This window comes from Crinia signifera, chromosome 2 (genome assembly GCF_055691185.1).
Source record: "Crinia signifera chromosome 2, ASM5569118v1, whole genome shotgun sequence".
Lineage (NCBI taxonomy): Eukaryota > Metazoa > Chordata > Amphibia > Anura > Myobatrachidae > Crinia > Crinia signifera.
In genome coordinates this window covers 124285204-124308433 of record NC_139218.1, presented here as the reverse complement: position 1 = coordinate 124308433, position 23230 = coordinate 124285204, and the positions used below count along the sequence as shown (strand labels likewise).

General features: G+C 41.1%; 1 protein-coding gene across 1 annotated transcript in view; it reads right to left on the bottom strand.

Moving 5' to 3' along the window:
* The window catches only part of LOC146060013 (protein phosphatase 1H-like), a 135804-nt gene that overhangs the window by 51252 nt on the left and 61322 nt on the right, over positions 1-23230 (bottom strand). Inside the window, exon 2 of the mRNA XM_083172782.1 lies at positions 3744-3894. Within this exon, the coding sequence (XP_083028908.1) occupies positions 3744-3894 (151 nt within the window). The remainder of the gene's footprint in view (positions 1-3743; positions 3895-23230) is intronic.

Sequence of the window (23230 nt, the reverse complement as noted above, 5' to 3'; positions counted from 1 at the left end):
TGCTCAGCCCTCTGCGCTTGCATCCCACTGGGCACAGACTCGCATGTAGGGAAAATATCCCCATGGTCCATCTGTTCAGGTGTTAATTAAAGCCTGCAAAATTTGCAGTTAATTAACATGGCCAACGCTCCCCATCCCCCACCCCCCTCCCCCACCCAGCAGCATTACACCTTTCTGTCATGATTAAATCACAGTGCACTAAGTCAGGCCAATATATATTAGTGTACTTATCTGTCTGCTGTATGACCCTCTGTGGTCACCGGGGGTGGCGTCGCCTCAGAAGAAACTTGTCACTCTGTCAGCAGTAAAGAATCTTCTTCCAGCTCCACTCAGTGTGGGATGAAAGGGCGCCAGGTCAGAGTGAAGGAAGAGACCAAAGTCCCTCCTACAGCGGGGTCTAGGGCTTTTTGGCGCCTTTTTCCCCCCTGTGAGCCGATCCGATAGAATGTTTCCTCGGTTTCCTGTGTCTCCCCTTGAATGGGGATCACTTGGAATCGCTCAGCCAAACTGGGCTCTTGTAACAGGCTGCGATCTCCGCAGATTTCAGCTTGTAAACCCTTCCAAAATGGCAGCCATCGTGGGGTGCCCGTCACCTATGATCCCCCCCTATGCAGGGAGCTGGCTGCGGGGTCCTCCAAGGTCCTGGAAACCTTACTGTGAGGAGGTTTAAGCGCTGTGCTGAGAGACCAGACAGTATCTCTCAGCACTCAGGGAGCTGACAGGACGCGATTCTGTCAGCCTCTGCTGCTCGGTCAGTGTGAGGTAACTTCCCCTGGAAGACTCACACTGTGCCTGCACTAACTAAGATGAAATATTAATGAAAAAAACAAACACCCTAGCTACTCTATCTCCTGGCTGCAGCAGCCAAACGAACTGGGGAATGCTGGGATGCAGAAGGGAGGAGCCTGCCTCTCAAAGCTTCAGCATAGGTGCCTGGCTCCTTTGGACCCTCCTACATCCCATGGTTGAGCTGTGTCACCAGGATGGATGAAAGAGAAACAGAGCCGTGCATGCTCTCACAGTCACACACACACTCACATCATGTGCACATGATTCCTTTCTACATGAGCGTGCGTCTGGGTTGCTCAGGTCAGATTTTTCTGTCAGTGCCGGCATGGAGGAAACAGTCTCTGTCTCTGTGACAGATTCCCTAACATTGTACCCTATGGCTGGCAGTTCTAAAGGGAAGAGAGCCCACAAATTGGCAAGACCATCTTCCCCTTCGGAAATTTCGGTACTTTTATGTTAGTTGGGCGCCCACTAAGCTATTTGCTTCGTTTTCCGCGGCCGCTCGCCACGCTTCGGGCTCGGTGGCTCGCCACACTATATAAAATCAACTCCGTGCCGACATGGACAGTGGGGGTAGGAGCATACTAACTATAGTGGGCGCCCAACTAACATATAAGGGTACTTGTGACTTATCTGGGCGCCCGATGTTGAAATTGTATGCCAGTACCCTAAGCATGCAATTTGATGTGATTTGACGCGATTTCCCTTGAAGAGAAAATCTTTGTATGCTATTGTATTGCATGCGATGCGATTTTAATATGTACAGGCACCCAGATGCCTGTTTCATATGTGAAATGGCCCCCCAGACCCCATTTTTAATTGTATACCCACCCTGATGGCTAAATGACCCCCATTGTTAAAGCCACCCCACTATATTGCGTGGCGAGCGCAGCGAGCCCGCGAGGGGCGACGGTACGCGTCCTCCGACCTTTTCATACCCCACTATCCACGTCGGCGTGGAGTTGATTTTATATAGTGTGGCGAGCGCAGCGAGCCACCGAGCCCGAAGCGCAGCGAGCCCCGCGAGGGGACGTGGATACCTTCACAGCTATACGCGTCCCCTCGCGGGCTTCACAGGTATCCGCGTGCGCTCGCCACGCTTCGGGCTCGGTGGCTAGCTGCGCTCGCCACACTATATGAAATCAACTCCACGCCGACGTGGATAGTGGGGGTATGAAAGGTCGGAGGACGCGTACCGCTGCGCTCGCCACGCTTCGGGTTGGCGTTGATAGTGGGGTGGCGTTAACAATGGGGGGCATTTAGCCATCAGGGTGGGTATACAATTAAAAATTGGGTCTGGGGGGCCATTTCACATATGAAACAGGCATCTGGGTGCCTTCACATATTAAAATCGCGGCAAATCGCGTCGCATGCAATCTGATTGTATGCGATGCGATTTAACGCGATTTTTAGGTGCGATGAAGAAAATCAGGCGCCCAGATAAGTCACAAGTACCCATATAAGTACTGAAATTTCTTTAAAAAGAAGAAAGGTATTTCCTGTCAGGAAAATGAGTTCTTCTGACACATTGGATTTTAAGGTAGGAATTCCCCCTCACTAAGGTGACATTTCACACCCAGGGCATAAAGTGGTCATGTAGAGGTGGGGGAACTCATTTCTCTATGTCACCTAATTACGCCCTCTCCCTTACCCCCAGTAGGCTAAGAAGGGGCCAGTGGTAGGGTTTTTGGCATTCCCCTGCAAACTAGAATGTTTTTCTGTGAGAATTACTTTGCAGGGCCAATATGGAGGTTAAAAGGTTTCACCTCACCATTAGAAGTGGTGGAACTCCGTTCCACCCCGTTCCCCCTCATTTTAAACGCTGGTCACACCCCTGGACAGTGCTTTCTTTGCTTTCTATTGTATACCTGCGCCAAACAAAAGCGGTCATCGTGACAGTCTAGTCAATAGGAATTAAACTGACTCCTACTTGCTGAGGCTGTCACATGTGACAGCCTCCATTCCTCCAGTGCCTGCTTAGTGATGGCTGATGCCAGGAATCTGCACCAATGAAGACTGGTGGTCATGGCAGCAAACACAGCCACCCTCTATTACACTGCTCTGAAATCACAAGCTGCTGCTACTACAGGACTGCTATAGACTGGGAGCGTCTCTCTGAGGTCAAGTCAGTCTGTAGGTGGGGTTAGGGCAATTTAACGTAGGTATTTTTTTTTTGTGGGGAACAATGTGTTTGGATTTTTACTGTGGGGATAGGGTTACCACGTCATCCCTTTAATTCCGGACACATATTAATTACACAGGTTCTGTGGCTGGCTTGACTTCAAGACTCCATTTCAACTGTTTTTTTTTAATCAGCCACAGAACCTGTGTAATACTACTTTCAGACCGTAAATGCCGTGTCGCACACAGGATCAGGACACGGGTCCCATCCCCAGAGCAACACGGCATATGCGGTCTGAAAGTTCCGACACGATATGGCATATTGCCGAGTCGGTGACGTCACATGGGGCGGAGCTGGGCAGCGGCGCGTCATCGGGGGCTTGGGAGGAGGCAGTACTTGGAGCTGACAGTGCTGCCTCCTCCACACTGTGAATGGGACACGGGTCGCTCGACCCAGGCACCCGTTCACACTGCACTTGACACGGGTCATAGCCGTGTTCAACCCTGGTCATTACCAGGGTTGAACACCCGTGTTGCTCGACCCGTGGTGGCCTTTTCAGACCGCACCTTGACCCGTGTTGGGGCCGCAAGAACACGGCAATAACCCGGATCTAGAGTGCGGTCTGAAAGCGGTATAATTAATATGTGTCAGGAATTAAAGGGATCAGGTGGTAACCCTATGTGGGGAACGTGTGCGTATGTGTTTTTTTTTTGTTTTCCCCCTGTATGTCAATGTGTGAGACTGGACCTACATGTTATTTCAGCTCTCGGGCTGTAAAAGTAAAAAAACAAATGTGTGGTACACAATGTATGCCAACACTAATAACACTCACCACGTTACTGGTTTGCAAATCACAGTTCAAAATATTCTCAGTGCGTAATTCACTACAATTGTTATTCGGGCTGTTATTCCTTTCTTCAACGACCACAAATTCACAACAAGCTTGGTCTTCATTGTGGTGGCTTTTTCCAGCATTAATCACTCTGCAGTGAAATAAATAAATAAATACAGAAAAACAACATTAATAGATCAATGAATCACAGAAAAACAACATTAATAGATCAATGAATCACAGGCAGATTTGGCACCACTGTTGTTTAAGTGCAAGTGTGTGACAGTACAAGAGTGTATTCCCTATTTTTACTGTAAGAACAGGTGAGCAATTGTTTGTGTGCCAGTGTCTGCACAGTATCATGGTAAACATACATCCATATGCATACAGGGAAATATAATTGGTAATTACTTTTCTGAAAAACTTACATCTGTCATTGCTGAAATTCGCAGCAATAAACGCCTAATTACCATCGCAAATTATAATTTAGTCTATAACTGGACAAAGCACCTAATAGGAAGCAATCCTGGTGATGATTCTCCCGATTAAAACATACTTGCCTAACTTCCTGGAATTTTTGGAAGGCACCCTAATATCGGGCCTGCCTACTGGCACCCTGGAAAGTTGGGCATGTCCTCCAAAATGCCCCCAGTCTCCCACAACCCCCCCCCTCCCCGCCATGCCCGAACATAGCCTTCTAGCAACCCCCCCCCCCCATCACACCACACTGCCGGCCCCACCCCCGCCTTCCCGAGCTGGCAGACCTCTTCTTTACTTATCCCAGGAACATAGAAAAAATGTGTCATGTGCACAGTCCAAACTGCCTATAATTTACATCTGCTACTTTCCTGGAAGCACTGGGAAACCTTTTGGCTCAGTCCACTGTTCCACAGAAAGAGTTGATGGATAACTCGTATCCCACACACTTACTGGAAAGTGGACAGGATGGGAAGATAATACCAGGAAATGCTGGTATGTGGTGAAGGGGCAGGGCTAAAATTATGTAAATAATGTAATTTAAGCCCCATCCCTTCCCAAGTGGTCAGCTACATCTGCTTTCTCCACGCTTCACCCAGAGAGGAGCACTCCAAAGTCAGCAAGTATGATCTGGGGTAAAGACCCCCACAGCATAATAAATTGCTGAAGAATGCAATTCACACCCAGAATTATAGAGATTGCTACTTTGCTGAATGTTAATTATATAACATGATAATACAGAAAATCAACTAATCAATAAATCTATGCTTTTATTATATTCTGTTTTCCTGACTGCCGCTATTATTGCTGCAGATGACTTTAGCTTGTTGCACACTGTACTATTCACTGCGTATGAGGCCTTCCCTTTGCGCTAAACAGTTATAATATGTTAGAAGCAGCAGCCATTTTGTTAGGCATGACTTGCATAATAATATTATTAAAATGGCTGATCATTCAGAACAGTGCTGTAAAAGTGATTTCTTATAAAGAATTGTTTTTGGTTTTAGAAGCTTAAGAATGTGATGTTGACAGTATAATGTAGCAAGGACAGGAAGCTAGTCTCCACAAACTGAATAATATGGGAACAAGGCCACACATGCGTAGACCCACAAGGCCACTGAAGTTGGGTGTTGGGTTAATTATGACATCATGATTGAAAGCAGAGCTTTCCAATAAGACTCAATGCTTATGAGTAATTAATTAATTAATGTGATAAAGGTTTAAATATCAGAGTGATAGGAGGAGGGAAAAGTCAGTTGAGGAAGAACCAGCAAGCACGGGGGGGCTGGAGGTAATTATGAAGGAGGTTTAATCATGGCTGATCACTGTCTTTGAAAGGTGTCCATTTTGATTTGATTTAGAATTACTATTTAAGTATTAGCTAATCAATTTTATGTTTCTTGTGTTAGTCTGCATTTGCAAATACCTGTAATGAAGCTATTCTTTAAGTAAAGCATTGCCATACATTTTATAACAAGGTTGTGTGGGTGTGCAATCATTTCAGCGTTGCTGTTATATTTAAAGGTAATAAAGTAAATATATTTGGTTTGGGTTATTTATCATATCTAAGCTTATCAGATAAATATCTGTTTTATCAGGTGGAGGCCCCAGCGAGATCCAATGATGTTGGTTTTTACATGTTATCAGTTATTGAGAAAATCAAAGTTTGAAAAAAAAAAAAAAAAAAAATTTGCTATTTAAAAAAAAAAAAAAAAAAAAAAATGTGTAGAAAAAATTGTAAAGTCGGTGCATTTATTGTACCCTTATCTTTCTCAACATCTGTTAAATTGTGCTAATCCAATATTACTTGAAGCAACTTCGCTATTTAATTATAAAACAAATAGATCGTAATTTAAGGCATGGAAAGACAATGCTGCATTTTGCAGACTGTCAGCTTGCTAAACCCCCCCGCATCGCCCATTTCTTCTCTGTGTCAGAGAATAGATAAGGAGAGCAGCGAGAAACTTGGCAAGAAGTTGTAAACAACATTGCTTGGGTCAGGAAGAGTATTTCTTTAGTTTATTTGCAAAGCATGCAGACTATAGCAAGCATATTGATATAAAGGTTATGCTGGCTTTTCTACTTTTTAAAAAAGAAAAAAAAATCTTTAAATAACAGTATTTTTTTTTTTTTGTATTTATTTTTTGACCGCGGTTGGATTGTTTGGTGTATATTGTCTGCTGAGGATATTGCTGAAGTAACTAATCTGTAGCGGTTGTTTTGATAATTAGAGTTTCTTTGTTTGTCCAATCTATACATTTTAAAGAAGTTGCATATATTTGTTGTAGGTTTTCCCGTGCTTATAATTTGGTGATTAGAGATAGGTAGAGGAGGTTGTGCATTTACATTTCTTTCTGGTTGACTGGCCAGCAACATGTGGAAGAAATGGAATGCATGATTTATCCATAATCTGTATTGTTTGGAAACCCCCGGATTGTCTACTGTATATGGTTTATATAATAAAATGTTAATAAATAATTAAGTATACGTTGCATTGTTAGAGCTAGCAAGCAGTCGGATTACAATAACAATTTGAGATAGTTTCTTTGTATCCATAGACAGAGGTCAGTTAAAATACAGAGTTTAAAGGACTAGACGCTAATATTGTAAGCCAAGTAACAGTTCATTTTTATCACCAGAATAAATAAAGTTAATTGGAATATTGTTTATAACAAAGAAAGTAAGATCGAGTTTATCTCATTGTAAAGTTTTTTTGGTCTCCTGTCTTGCGGAGATGAAGTCCGTAATGTAGGACTGATGTTTTTCTGTTATGGGTTTTTGATTTAATTTTTTTGGTTTATTATTAAACAAAGCAGCTGTGAGTTGGAAACTCTAAAGTGATGGATTCAGTTGATGTAATGCGAGATAAGGAGTTGTCCATGTTAGGTGAAGAAACAGGAAATGATCATGTGAATTCAATGTTTTTTTCATTTAATGAGTATTACATTTTGGATAAGAAAAGCGATATATATCGATGAGATATAAGTCCAATATAACATCTATTCTTAAAGGTTCATATTGATATATTAGACCATGTTTTCTGTTTGCAATTTCTGTTGCCTATTTGCTTAATCTGGATACATATATTGAATCAGATATACCTTGAGTAATGCGCAGATAAGTCCTGGGTTTATTTTTATTCTTATGAATGGAAGGTAATCAGTGATAACTGACTCAAGGCTGTGGGGTTTTCTTTAAGCCAATTTTTGTTTTGTATTTGATTTGTGTTAATTTAATTTTGTTTGTTTTGAAAGGGGGAGGGTACTAAATTGATAGAGTATCTTAAGGGGTTAATACTGTGGCCACAGTTAGCTAGATAACCAAGGGAGATAGTGATCTAAGCGTGTAATGATCGCTTAGACAATGTGCAGATATGGTAACAAAGAATGACATAATGCATATAATTTTTTTTCTGATTTGATGAGTTGATTTTTTCCTGTGAGAGTGCTGACCGGTAGCGAGATTCACAGGGGGTATCTGCCACCTACGTACAAGGTAGAATATATGGGGAAACATAATAAAAGAAGACAGGGTGGGGGTGGGACACGTGGAAGCGTAGGTGTGATAACATTGGGTGACACATAACGCAGCGTGGAAAGCGTAGGTGTGATAACATTGGGCGACACATAACGCAGCGTAGGTGTGATAACATTGGGCGACACATAACGCTAGGTTAGGTTTTTTTGGGAAATTTTTCATTTATTTTATTTACATTTTTGTCTTTAAAAGAGGTAACACCTTTTTAAGCATTTGTATGGGATCACAGAAAGTTCTCTGAGTATGTGACTAGTGTGAGCAAGTGAGAAGGAATAGAAAATACTATGCTGGTCATAGTTAGTTGGAATTGGCGATGATGATGCACCTGTGAGGTAATGATTATTTGATGAGAGTGGACGCGCAATGGTCTGGTGACAGGTGGTGAAAGCTTAACATGAAAACTAAAAAGAAGGGTACTTATGTAGTATCTGGGCTGCCGATTTTTTGATTGTATGCCTTAAGTTAAGGCATACAATCAGATGCGATGCGATGCGATATCGCATCGCATCGCATCCGATATCGGATGCGATGACCCGATTTTTCCATAGGAATCAATGTTAAAATGATTCCTATGGAAAAATGGGTCCTTTTCATACCCCTACTATCCAAGTGGGCATGGAGTTGGATATAAACCTGTGGCGAGCGTAGCGAGCCACCGAGCCCGAAGCGTGGCGAGCGAAGCGAGCCCCGCGAGGGGATGGTATTCGTCCCCTCGCGGGGCTCGCTTCGCTCGCCACGCTTCGGGCTCGGTGGCTCGCTACGCTCGCCACAGGTTTATATCCAACTCCATGCCCACTTGGATAGTAGGGGTATGAAAAGGACCCATTTTTCCCATTGAATTCCATGTTAAAATGGACTCAGTCCATTTTAACATTGATTCCTATGGAAAAATCGGGTCATCGCATCGCATCGCATCGCATCGAATCGCATGGTCGCATGCGATGCGATGCGATCTCCCGATCCGACCCGATTTAGAAATCGGCAGCCCAGATACTACATAAGTACCAAAAGAAGAAAGAAACTCGGGTGGGGTGCACTCTTATTAATCCAATCATAAAGTTGTTCAAAAGATACTCTATAATTTTAATAAAGAATTTTTATTATTGTGTGTTTTTTTATTGCTGAGTGTTTAACCAAAATAACTAAATAATATTAGAACAAAGGAAATTAGAAAAACATTTTTTTGGTATTTTTTCAATTAGTTGTGAATTAATTTGTTACTAAAATTTGTCCTGGCGATTTTTTTAAGTTCTTATCAGGATTTTATTATGCGTAAATATGCACTGAGAAAGCTGATCATCATATATCCTTATTGCCTTTATCCAGAAGGCAGTCTCAGTTTAGTCTCAATTTAATATTGAGATAAGGATTGTAATCATAGATCAGCATAACTCATAATTCTAAAGAGAAAAAAACACATAATGGTAATTTGAAATACGCATAAAAAATCATTCACTTATTGTGCAGTATATCTTAATTTCTATAATTTTAGATTTTAGATTTTCTTATTTTTAGTTGGATTCTCTCCCCTGCTTGCTATACAATCAATTAATATATTTGCACTGTGGTCCAAACTAGCAACAAAACTGTAGCGTAGTGTAACTGCTAGCATACATTGTAGCAATAGACCTCTATTTATGAAAGAAAAACAGTTGTCAATTTAAAGAACCCTGTCTATAATACAGGTTCTCCTAGCACAAAATACAAATCAATCACAGGTGTATGTATCATGCAGCGGCCACCAGTGGCACAGGTGCCTGCATATATATTCAGACACAAAACACCTGAAATTTGCACACTAATCTAACTAGGCAAGGTGAACAGCACTGAAAACAAAAAAGCAACAGAACTGCTCCATATACCTCCAATAGCTTTACCCCATCCAAACGGCCACACATTAATTACTGCTCAAAAGGGCTCATTGATATTCAAGGATGGCTAGTGTCTAATTAAATTACCTATCTTAAACCGATAGTAAAAACAGGAACATGCCGTATACTAAACCTTTGGCAATAGCAATTGGGAAATACATAAATTGGTCCCCTTTTAATTAAGGTACAGGTTCATTGATAGAGCAAGGATAATTACGCCTTTTTATCAAAAAATATAAACAGAGTTGCTACTAGCATGACCAGCAGCCAAACCCACTACACAGACGTCCGTCGCGTGCCACAGCCGACAATACACATAAATCAGAGTATGTTGACAAGCCTGTCTGTGTCAGTCAAAATAATGATGAGCTAGGGTGACCATATAGCAAAAGCAATTATTTTACAGGTGTATTAATGTACATATCGCCACCCTGCTAATGTGGACACAAAGACAAATGCTGTATAGAGCAGATGCGGGGAGAGAAACAAGCAACCGCACAGTGAAATGATTAGGTAAAAAAGCGAGGGGGAACCGCTGCCCTGTATCAGGAGCCAGGCCAGACGGCCAAGACAGTAAAGCTCCACAGGGAGGGGGACCCTCGTTACCAGTCCTGTAGAAGGCAGCGATGTCTCCTGTAGTCGCACTTAGGTGATTTTCAATTTTGTGCAGGAGAGCGCTCTGCCGGTCACGTGTGCACACGTGAGCGGCTTCTGCTTGGACGCGCGTTTCGCCGGAGCTTGATCACACAGGCAGCGTATTGCAGCTGTCCTGTTGTGAGTCTTTATGCTGGGGCACAACCAATCGGTGATTACTTCTAATCTAACGCTACTTTTGCTTCATTACCTATTTAAGAAATGTGCCTTTAAAAGATCTAAAAATAAAATTAACTGCCATTTATCTTTTTTGAGTCAATGAGCTATTTTGGAAATATAACACCCTAGAAACCCGTGAAAAATAATTTTTGATTTTATTATTTATTATTTTTTATTTTTTATTAATGAGATTTTTTAACTTTTTAATTTTATAATTTTTATAATTTTTTAGGTTTACTTTGTTTGCATTCATAATAAGATTTCTACTTGCATGGTACCTCTTTATAGTGTGTCTGCTTGTGATTAAATAGTTGCCGATTTTACTGCCATTATCACTTAAAGGTACATCACCCTAAAAAAACCATGAAAAATGTTGTAAGTTTTTATTGTCTATTTTTCTAAGGATTTTAATATTATTACTTTTAGTTTGCACACTGAAATTGCTGCCCATATAGTATCCCTGAATTCGTGTCTATTTTTCTAAAGATTTTAATATTATTACTTTTAGTTTGCACACTTAAAATTGCTGCCCATATAGTACCCCTGAATTCGTGTAAAGCTAAAACATTCTTTGGCTTTTTTTTATTGTTTTAAGTTTTTTCAAGTTTTTTTCAAATTTTATAATTAAATGGTCTGGATTTTATTTTTATGACCAATATATGCCAATATATCTGCCCATGCATAATGCCGCATGGATAGATTTTTTACATATGATATAATTGTTCATACACTTTTACTATCTAATCTCAAAAATATATCCTGAAAGGACTAAACCTAGTCTATTAATACCACTTCGTCTACCCCAAAGCTGCAACCCTTTTTGTTAAATGTGTCTTACATTAAAGTGAATTTTAAGAGACAAACACTGATGTTGTCATAGTAGATGTGTAAAAAACTAAATAAAGTGCCCGCCGGCACAAAGTGGAGAGGATAGTGTGATAAAAAACATAAGTGAGTAAAGGAATGAGAACATTGTGCCAAACCAAACAGTGAATGTAAAGGAATAATAAATAAAATATTAAATAAAATATTAAATAGAATCAATACATTAAGTGAGTGAAATTAAGCAGTGTATCATGGGGTCAGCGCACGGATTGGGTGACGGGGAAAATATTAAAGGGAATTTTACTATTACCTATGTTGTATGTATGAACTAATACACTAATAGGGGCCAGTTAGAATAGGGCATGGGTTCTTTAATGAAAAAGAGGGTATCATAGTCAGTGGTTAGAATAACCACTGTTTGATTATATGCTGAATGTGGGATCATTAAGATGTTAAATGAGATATCAATAATATTGATATTGTGGAGATTAACTAGGATATAAAACTGGATATATTACAGGCCTATTCTGGTCATGACAGGAACACACCGTAATTGATGTATTCATTCATCCCAGCAGGGCTTACTGTGCCCAGTTCGAATGTCCACTGGCTTTCCTTTTTGAGGAGGGCTTGCGTGAGGTCGCCACCTCTGATTCCAAGACCAACTTTTTCCAAGCCACAAATCTGGAAGTCTTTGATCGAACTCCCATGTTTCGTCACAAAATGTCTTGCGACTGATGTTATCTTCTTGTGGTTCCTCAAATCCATCGCCCCGTTCCGAATGGTCCCCACATGTTCGAGGACCCTATGTTTGAGGGGGCGTGTTGTCATGCCAACATATCTTTGGCCACAGGTACAGAGTATGCAATATACAACACCTTCTGTTTTGCAGTTGATGTAATCATGTAATTGGATAGATTTGCCAAATCTGTTGGTAATACTGTCCCGTGTCGTCATAAATTGGCACGCTTTGCATTGCCCACATGGGTACGTGCCTATTGTGCGATTTCTTGATGGTGCCGTTCTCACAAAGTGGCTATTAACGAGACGATCTTTTAAGTTCTTAGCTCTACGCCAACTCATAGATACTCTAGGACCCAATCTTCGCGCTAGCGTTGGATCCAGCAGCAGGGTTGGCCAGTGTCTCTGTATTACATCCTTAATGGATCTCCACTCCTGACAGAAATCGCCGACGAAGCGTATAGTTGGGTCTTTTGCATTTTTGTTCTTTCGATTAAAGATTAGGGTTTCTCTGTCCAATTTCAAAGCATTCCTCATGGCTTTTTTAGTAGAAGTGTGGCTGTAGCCCCTTTCACGGAGGCGATGGATTAACTCTTGGCCTTGTATCTTAAATTGTTCCTCCCCTGAGCAATTTCTTCTTAGCCGCAAGAACTCCCCCTTAGGGATGTTCTCAACTGTGGGGGGGAAATGCGCGCTAGTTTGGTGCAACAGGGTATTGGTGGCCGTATCTTTTCTGTAAAGTCGAGTTGCTATCTTATTGTTCTCATCACGGTATATTTTTAGATCTAGAAAAGCCAGTTCTTGTTGGCTAATAGTATGGGTTAACCGGAGATTAAGGTTATTGATGTTAAGATATTTTATGAAGCTTAGGAGCAGTGTTTCATCTCCTTCCCATATAAGGAAAATGTCGTCGATGTACCTCAGCCACATCGCGACATGTGAGGTATACCGCTCATTCTCCTCACTGAACACTGTCTCACGCTCCCACTGACCCAGGAAGATATTAGCATAGGTGGGGGCACAAGCCGCCCCCATAGCCGTGCCCCTGACCTGTAGGTAGAAGCGGTCGTTAAATGTAAAGATGTTATGGTATAAGATGAACTTTAATAGCTTGATAAGAAACTGTTGAAATGGTTCCTGTATAATTGTGTCCATAAAATACCTAACCGCCTCTATGCCCTGATCATGATTTATGGAGGTATATAGCGCCTCTACATCTAGTGAGACCAAGAAGTGATTGTCATCCAATGTGATATCATGAAGCCGTCGTAGGACATCTGATGTGTCCTGCACAAACGAAGGCAAATTGAGAACAAAATGTCTAAGATGGAGGTCAAGGAATGTGCAGGCCTTTTCCGTGAGGCCGCCATTGCCTGACACAATAGGCCTTCCAGGAGGGTCTTCAAGTCTTTTGTGCACTTTCGGCAACATGTAGAAAGTGGGCATAACTGGGTTGTTGCATTGTAAGTATTGATGTTCTTTAGCTGTTATTGTACCTTCTGACTTAGCCTCATCAAGAATTTTATGATATTGATGTTTATAATTCTCCATAGGATTGAATAAAGTGGAGCTGTAGCAATTAACATCATTCAATTGACGATAGGCCTCTTTAAGGTATTTGTTTTTACTCCACAGCACAACATTCCCGCCCTTGTCACTTGGTTTGACCAGCACGTCTTGCCATTCACGTATTTCTTTGATGGCCTTACGTTCTCGTGCACTGATGTTAGATTTCATCACCTGTCGGTCTTGATTACAATGGAGACGATCAAGTTCATAGGAAACGGACTTCATAAATACTTGAATTTCAGGGCTGTTGGTATCGCTAGGGAAGAAGGTAGGGAAGAAGGTAGATTTCAATTGCACTTGTGGTCTACTGGTGCTTGGAGTTGGTGATTGGGGACTACATGTCAGCCCGGTGTCCAATTCTTCCAGTGCCAATAATGCCTCTTGTTCCTGTTGGTCCATTCCCAAAGATAATAAGGTTTGATCTGTCACTGGGTCTTCTTTTTCGAATATTTTAGTTAACATCAATTTTCTGCAAAACAACTTTAAATCACGCTCCCATGTGAATCTCTCAAAGTGTTGTGAGGGGGAAAAGGACAGTCCCTTTTCCAAAATTGCTTTTTGAGTATCACTCAGTTCATGTTCCGAAAGGTTGATCACTTTAAGTTTTTGTATAGTCGCATTAGAAGATATTGTGATTGTTGGATCAGCTAGGCCGTTATCAGCGATATTACTTAATGAGGGGGTGGTTGTCTGTAAGATCATCGTCGCCGAGTTGTTCTCACTGGGTAGCGCTGCTGGGGTATCGCCTCCCAAAGTTGCTGATCTCTTAGATCTTCCGCTGCCCCGCCTCGTCTGCCTCTTCCTCGTTTTGGCTTTGATCTCCCGCCCTGGTTGTCGCCTAAAAAACGCTGACCATGGGATAAGCCTCCTCTTTGGTACCTTTCCCCTTGTTGCTCTCTTTCGGGGTCGCTGCTCTCACCAGCTGTGGTATCCAGTTCAGAGGATGAGTAATGATCTTGTCTGTTTCTAAACGGGGTTCTTGGTCTGCTGTTCCATCTAAATATTCTGCCAGATGCAAAATCTTTCATATCACGAGCAAATTTCGATTTTTTGCGATCTATAATAGTCTGTTCGTAATTTTTAAGATCTTCCTTATTTTTCTCAAAGCATTTCTGGAATTGGCTGTCCTTTTCCCATGACTCGAGTTTCTTACTCACATCCTCCAGATCTCTCTCACACTCCTCCAGTACAAGATTGTCATGCTTCACCAGAATTTGTAGGAGTTCCGTGGAGCACTTGAGCAAGGAGTTCTCCCATTCCTTTTTAAGGTTATCACTTATGAGTTCAAATGCAGGAAAGACTCGTGGACGAAGTCCCCTGGGTACTATTTTGTTTTTAATATAATTTTCTAAAGTGGTTAAGTCCCATGAGGTCCTAGTCTGTTTTTGTAATATCGATTTTAGATTGAAAAAATCATTCTCCCAGTTGGTGTGTGGGTCACTGGTTTGTATATCACTTGGAAAGATCTCCTCCAAATTTTCCATGGCTTTTCTGCGGGTGCTCAATTCTTGTCTCAAATTGAAGCTCATTGTTGTTGATGGTTAATACAGTTCACCGCAATAAGAGTGTGGGGAAGCCTATAGTTCTCAAGAGAGAGAACACACTGGCAATTCCAAAAGGCCCCTATTACTGTGCTAAATATCCCTCAAGAAAGCTGGTGTCCCAGCCACTAAGTAAACACTAGAGAAAAGGGGGGTTGGTGAGGGAAATCTGCACTAGATGGGGTTAATTAATTTTATAATATTGGAAGCGGATAGTAGATTGGAAATATAACTGACTATAATTTAGGGAATACCCTCCACGATTAGCATTACAAACAAGCTGCTGTCTTGTAGCTTAAAGCCTGATAAATGCAATGGTCAGTGGTGCACCCCCGAGTTTATTGGAAGTTTAACATGAAAACTAAAAAGAAGAAAGAAACTCGGGTGGGGTGCACTCTTATTAATCCAATCATAAAGTTGTTCAAAAGATACTCTATAATTTTAATAAAGAATTTTTATTATTGTGTGTTTTTTTATTGCTGAGTGTTTAACCAAAATAACTAAATAATATTAGAACAAAGGAAATTAGAAAAACATTTTTTTGGTATTTTTTCAATTAGTTGTGAATTAATTTGTTACTAAAATTTGTCCTGGCGATTTTTTTAAGTTCTTATCAGGATTTTATTATGCGTAAATATGCACTGAGAAAGCTGATCATCATATATCCTTATTGCCTTTATCCAGAAGGCAGTCTCAGTTTAGTCTCAATTTAATATTGAGATAAGGATTGTAATCATAGATCAGCATAACTCATAATTCTAAAGAGAAAAAAACACATAATGGTAATTTGAAATACGCATAAAAAATCATTCACTTATTGTGCAGTATATCTTAATTTCTATAATTTTAGATTTTAGATTTTCTTATTTTTAGTTGGATTCTCTCCCCTGCTTGCTATACAATCAATTAATATATTTGCACTGTGGTCCAAACTAGCAACAAAACTGTAGCGTAGTGTAACTGCTAGCATACATTGTAGCAATAGACCTCTATTTATGAAAGAAAAACAGTTGTCAATTTAAAAAACCCTGTCTATAATACAGGTTCTCCTAGCACAAAATACAAATCAATCACAGGTGTATGTATCATGCAGCGGCCACCAGTGGCACAGGTGCCTGCATATATATTCAGACACAAAACACCTGAAATTTGCACATTAATCTAACTAGGCAAGGTGAACAGCACTGAAAACAAAAAAGCAACAGAACTGCTCCATATACCTCCAATAGCTTTACCCCATCCAAACGGCCACACATTAATTACTGCTCAAAAGGGCTCATTGATATTCAAGGATGGCTAGTGTCTAATTAAATTACCTATCTTAAACAGATAGTAAAAACAGGAACATGCCGTATACTAAACCTTTGGCAATAGCAATTGGGAAATACATAAATTGGTCCCCTTTTAATTAAGGTACAGGTTCATTGATAGAGCAAGGATAATTACGCCTTTTTATCAAAAAATATAAACAGAGTTGCTACTAGCATGACCAGCAGCCAAACCCACTACACAGACGTCCGTCGCGTGCCACAGCCGACAATACACATAAATCAGAGTATGTTGACAAGCCTGTCTGTGTCAGTCAAAATAATGATGAGCTAGGGTGACCATATAGCAAAAGCAATTATTTTACAGGTGTATTAATGTACATATCGCCACCCTGCTAATGTGGACACAAAGACAAATGCTGTATAGAGCAGATGCGGGGAGAGAAACAAGCAACCGCACAGTGAAATGATTAGGTAAAAAAGCGAGGGGGAACCGCTGCCCTGTATCAGGAGCCAGGCCAGACGGCCAAGACAGTAAAGCTCCACAGGGAGGGGGACCCTCGTTACCAGTCCTGTAGAAGGCAGCGATGTCTCCTGTAGTCGCACTTAGGTGATTTTCAATTTTGTGCAGGAGAGCGCTCTGCCGGTCACGTGTGCACACGTGAGCGGCTTCTGCTTGGACGCGCGTTTCGCCGGAGCTTGATCACACAGGCAGCGTATTGCAGCTGTCCTGTTGTGAGTCTTTATGCTGGGGCACAACCAATCGGTGATTACTTCTAATCTAACGCTACTTTTGCTTCATTACCTATTTAAGAAATGTGCCTATTTCTTAAATAGGTAATGAAGCAAAAGTAGCGTTAGATTAGAAGTAATCACCGATTGGTTGTGCCCCAGCATAAAGACTCACAACAGGACAGCTGCAATACGCTGCCTGTGTGATCAAGCTCCGGCGAAACGCGCGTCCAAGCAGAAGCCGCTCACGTGTGCACACGTGACCGGCAGAGCGCTCTCCTGCACAAAATTGAAAATCACCTAAGTGCGACTACAGGAGACATCGCTGCCTTCTACAGGACTGGTAACGAGGGTCCCCCTCCCTGTGGAGCTTTACTGTCTTGGCCGTCTGGCCTGGCTCCTGATACAGGGCAGCGGTTCCCCCTCGCTTTTTTACCTAATCATTTCACTGTGCGGTTGCTTGTTTCTCTCCCCGCATCTGCTCTATACAGCATTTGTCTTTGTGTCCACATTAGCAGGGTGGCGATATGTACATTAATACACCTGTAAAATAATTGCTTTTGCTATATGGTCACCCTAGCTCATCATTATTTTGACTGACACAGACAGGCTTGTCAACATACTCTGATTTATGTGTATTGTCGGCTGTGGCACGCGACGGACGTCTGTGTAGTGGGTTTGGCTGCTGGTCATGCTAGTAGCAACTCTGTTTATATTTTTTGATAAAAAGGCGTAATTATCCTTGCTCTATCAATGAACCTGTACCTTAATTAAAAGGGGACCAATTTATGTATTTCCCAATTGCTATTGCCAAAGGTTTAGTATACGGCATGTTCCTGTTTTTACTATCTGTTTAAGATAGGTAATTTAATTAGACACTAGCCATCCTTGAATATCAATGAGCCCTTTTGAGCAGTAATTAATGTGTGGCCGTTTGGATGGGGTAAAGCTATTGGAGGTATATGGAGCAGTTCTGTTGCTTTTTTGTTTTCAGTGCTGTTCACCTTGCCTAGTTAGATTAATGTGCAAATTTCAGGTGTTTTGTGTCTGAATATATATGCAGGCACCTGTGCCACTGGTGGCCGCTGCATGATACATACACCTGTGATTGATTTGTATTTTGTGCTAGGAGAACCTGTATTATAGACAGGGTTCTTTAAATTGACAACTGTTTTTCTTTCATAAATAGAGGTCTATTGCTACAATGTATGCTAGCAGTTACACTACGCTACAGTTTTGTTGCTAGTTTGGACCACAGTGCAAATATATTAATTGATTGTATAGCAAGCAGGGGAGAGAATCCAACTAAAAATAAGAAAATCTAAAATCTAAAATTATAGAAATTAAGATATACTGCACAATAAGTGAATGATTTTTTATGCGTATTTCAAATTACCATTATGTGTTTTTTTCTCTTTAGAATTATGAGTTATGCTGATCTATGATTACAATCCTTATCTCAATATTAAATTGAGACTAAACTGAGACTGCCTTCTGGATAAAGGCAATAAGGATATATGATGATCAGCTTTCTCAGTGCATATTTACGCATAATAAAATCCTGATAAGAACTTAAAAAAAATCGCCAGGACAAATTTTAGTAACAAATTAATTCACAACTAATTGAAAAAATACCAAAAAAATGTTTTTCTAATTTCCTTTGTTCTAATATTATTTAGTTATTTTGGTTAAACACTCAGCAATAAAAAAACACACAATAATAAAAATTCTTTATTAAAATTATAGAGTATCTTTTGAACAACTTTATGATTGGATTAATAAGAGTGCACCCCACCCGACTTTCTTTCTTCTTTTTAGTTTTCATGTTAAACTTCCAATAAACTCGGGGGTGCACCACTGACCATTGCATTTATCAGGCTTTAAGCTACAAGACAGCAGCTTGTTTGTAATGCTAATCGTGGAGGGTATTCCCTAAATTATAGTCAGTTATATAGTCAGTTATATTTCCAATCTACTATCCGCTTCCAATATATTTTAAAATTAATTAACCCCATCTAGTGCAGATTTCCCTCACCAACCCCCCTTTTCTCTAGTGTTTACTTAGTGGCTGGGACACCAGCTTTCTTGAGGGATATTTAGCACAGTAATAGGGGCCTTTTGGAATTGCCAGTGTGTTCTCTCTCTTGAGAACTATAGGCTTCCCCACACTCTTATTGCGGTGAACTGTATTAACCATCAACAACAATGAGCTTCAATTTGAGACAAGAATTGAGCACCCGCAGAAAAGCCATGGAAAATTTGGAGGAGATCTTTCCAAGTGATATACAAACCAGTGACCCACACACCAACTGGGAGAATGATTTTTTCAATCTAAAATCGATATTACAAAAACAGACTAGGACCTCATGGGACTTAACCACTTTAGAAAATTATATTAAAAACAAAATAGTACCCAGGGGACTTCGTCCACGAGTCTTTCCTGCATTTGAACTCATAAGTGATAACCTTAAAAAGGAATGGGAGAACTCCTTGCTCAAGTGCTCCACGGAACTCCTACAAATTCTGGTGAAGCATGACAATCTTGTACTGGAGGAGTGTGAGAGAGATCTGGAGGATGTGAGTAAGAAACTCGAGTCATGGGAAAAGGACAGCCAATTCCAGAAATGCTTTGAGAAAAATAAGGAAGATCTTAAAAATTACGAACAGACTATTATAGATCGCAAAAAATCGAAATTTGCTCGTGATATGAAAGATTTTGCATCTGGCAGAATATTTAGATGGAACAGCAGACCAAGAACCCCGTTTAGAAACAGACAAGATCATTACTCATCCTCTGAACTGGATACCACAGCTGGTGAGAGCAGCGACCCCGAAAGAGAGCAACAAGGGGAAAGGTACCAAAGAGGAGGCGTATCCCATGGTCAGCGTTTTTTAGGCGACAACCAGGGCGGGAGATCAAAGCCAAAACGAGGAAGAGGCAGACGAGGCGGGGCAGCGGAAGATCTAAGAGATCAGCAACTTTGGGAGGCGATACCCCAGCAGCGCTACCCAGTGAGAACAACTCGGCGACGATGATCTTACAGACAACCACCCCCTCATTAAGTAATATCGCTGATAACGGCCTAGCTGATCCAACAATCACAATATCTTCTAATGCGACTATACAAAAACTTAAAGTGATCAACCTTTCGGAACATGAACTGAGTGATACTCAAAAAGCAATTTTGGAAAAGGGACTGTCCTTTTCCCCCTCACAACTTTGAGAGATTCACATGGGAGCGTGATTTAAAGTTGTTTTGCAGAAAATTGATGTTAACTAAAATATTCGAAAAAGAAGACCCAGTGACAGATCAAACCTTATTATCTTTGGGAATGGACCAACAGGAACAAGAGGCATTATTGGCACTGGAAGAATTGGACACCGGGCTGACATGTAGTCCCCAATCACCAACTCCAAGCACCAGTAGACCACAAGTGCAATTGAAATCTACCTTCTTCCCTAGCGATACCAACAGCCCTGAAATTCAAGTATTTATGAAGTCCGTTTCCTATGAACTTGATCGTCTCCATTGTAATCAAGACCGACAGGTGATGAAATCTAACATCAGTGCACGAGAACGTAAGGCCATCAAAGAAATACGTGAATGGCAAGACGTGCTGGTCAAACCAAGTGACAAGGGCGGGAATGTTGTGCTGTGGAGTAAAAACAAATACCTTAAAGAGGCCTATCGTCAATTGAATGATGTTAATTGCTACAGCTCCACTTTATTCAATCCTATGGAGAATTATAAACATCAATATCATAAAATTCTTGATGAGGCTAAGTCAGAAGGTACAATAACAGCTAAAGAACATCAATACTTACAATGCAACAACCCAGTTATGCCCACTTTCTACATGTTGCCGAAAGTGCACAAAAGACTTGAAGACCCTCCTGGAAGGCCTATTGTGTCAGGCAATGGCGGCCTCACGGAAAAGGCCTGCACATTCCTTGACCTCCATCTTAGACATTTTGTTCTCAATTTGCCTTCGTTTGTGCAGGACACATCAGATGTCCTACGACGGCTTCATGATATCACATTGGATGACAATCACCTCTTGGTCTCACTAGATGTAGAGGCGCTATATACCTCCATAAATCATGATCAGGGCATAGAGGCGGTTAGGTATTTTATGGACACAATTATACAGGAACCATTTCAACAGTTTCTTATCAAGCTATTAAAGTTCATCTTATACCATAACATCTTTACATTTAACGACCGCTTCTACCTACAGGTCAGGGGCACGGCTATGGGGGCGGCTTGTTCCCCCACCTATGCTAATATCTTCCTGGGTCAGTGGGAGCGTGAGACAGTGTTCAGTGAGGAGAATGAGCGGTATACCTCACATGTCGCGATGTGGCTGAGGTACATCGACGACATTTTCCTTATATGGGAAGGAGATGAAACACTGCTCCTAAGCTTCATAAAATATCTTAACATCAATAACCTTAATCTCCGGTTAACCCATACTATTAGCCAACAAGAACTGGCTTTTCTAGATCTAAAAATATACCGTGATGAGAACAATAAGATAGCAACTCGACTTTACAGAAAAGATACGGCCACCAATACCCTGTTGCACCAAACTAGCGCGCATTTCCCCCCCACAGTTGAGAACATCCCTAAGGGGGAGTTCTTGCGGCTAAGAAGAAATTGCTCAGGGGAGGAACAATTTAAGATACAAGGCCAAGAGTTAATCCATCGCCTCCGTGAAAGGGGCTACAGCCACACTTCTACTAAAAAAGCCATGAGGAATGCTTTGAAATTGGACAGAGAAACCCTAATCTTTAATCGAAAGAACAAAAATGCAAAAGACCCAACTATACGCTTCGTCGGCGATTTCTGTCAGGAGTGGAGATCCATTAAGGATGTAATACAGAGACACTGGCCAACCCTGCTGCTGGATCCAACGCTAGCGCGAAGATTGGGTCCTAGAGTATCTATGAGTTGGCGTAGAGCTAAGAACTTAAAAGATCGTCTCGTTAATAGCCACTTTGTGAGAACGGCACCATCAAGAAATCGCACAATAGGCACGTACCCATGTGGGCAATGCAAAGCGTGCCAATTTATGACGACACGGGACAGTATTACCAACAGATTTGGCAAATCTATCCAATTACATGATTACATCAACTGCAAAACAGAAGGTGTTGTATATTGCATACTCTGTACCTGTGGCCAAAGATATGTTGGCATGACAACACGCCCCCTCAAACATAGGGTCCTCGAACATGTGGGGACCATTCGGAACGGGGCGATGGATTTGAGGAACCACAAGAAGATAACATCAGTCGCAAGACATTTTGTGACGAAACATGGGAGTTCGATCAAAGACTTCCAGATTTGTGGCTTGGAAAAAGTTGGTCTTGGAATCAGAGGTGGCGACCTCACGCAAGCCCTCCTCAAAAAGGAAAGCCAGTGGACATTCGAACTGGGCACAGTAAGCCCTGCTGGGATGAATAAATACATCAATTACGGTGTGTTCCTGTCATGACCAGAATAGGCCTGTAATATATCCAGTTTTATATCCTTGTTAATCTCCACAATATCAATATTATTGATATCTCATTTAACATCTTAATGATCCCACATTCAGCATATAATCAAACAGTGGTTATTCTAACCACTGACTATGATACCCTCTTTTTCATTAAAGAACCCATGCCCTATTCTAACTGGCCCCTATTAGTGTATTAGTTCATACATACAACATAGGTAATAGTAAAATTCCCTTTAATATTTTCCCCGTCACCCAATCCGTGCGCTGACCCCATGATACACTGCTTAATTTCACTCACTTAATGTATTGATTCTATTTAATATTTTATTTAATATTTTATTTATTATTCCTTTACATTCACTGTTTGGTTTGGCACAATGTTCTCATTCCTTTACTCACTTATGTTTTTTATCACACTATCCTCTCCACTTTGTGCCGGCGGGCACTTTATTTAGTTTTTTACACATCTACTATGACAACATCAGTGTTTGTCTCTTAAAATTCACTTTAATGTAAGACACATTTAACAAAAAGGGTTGCAGCTTTGGGGTAGACGAAGTGGTATTAATAGACTAGGTTTAGTCCTTTCAGGATATATTTTTGAGATT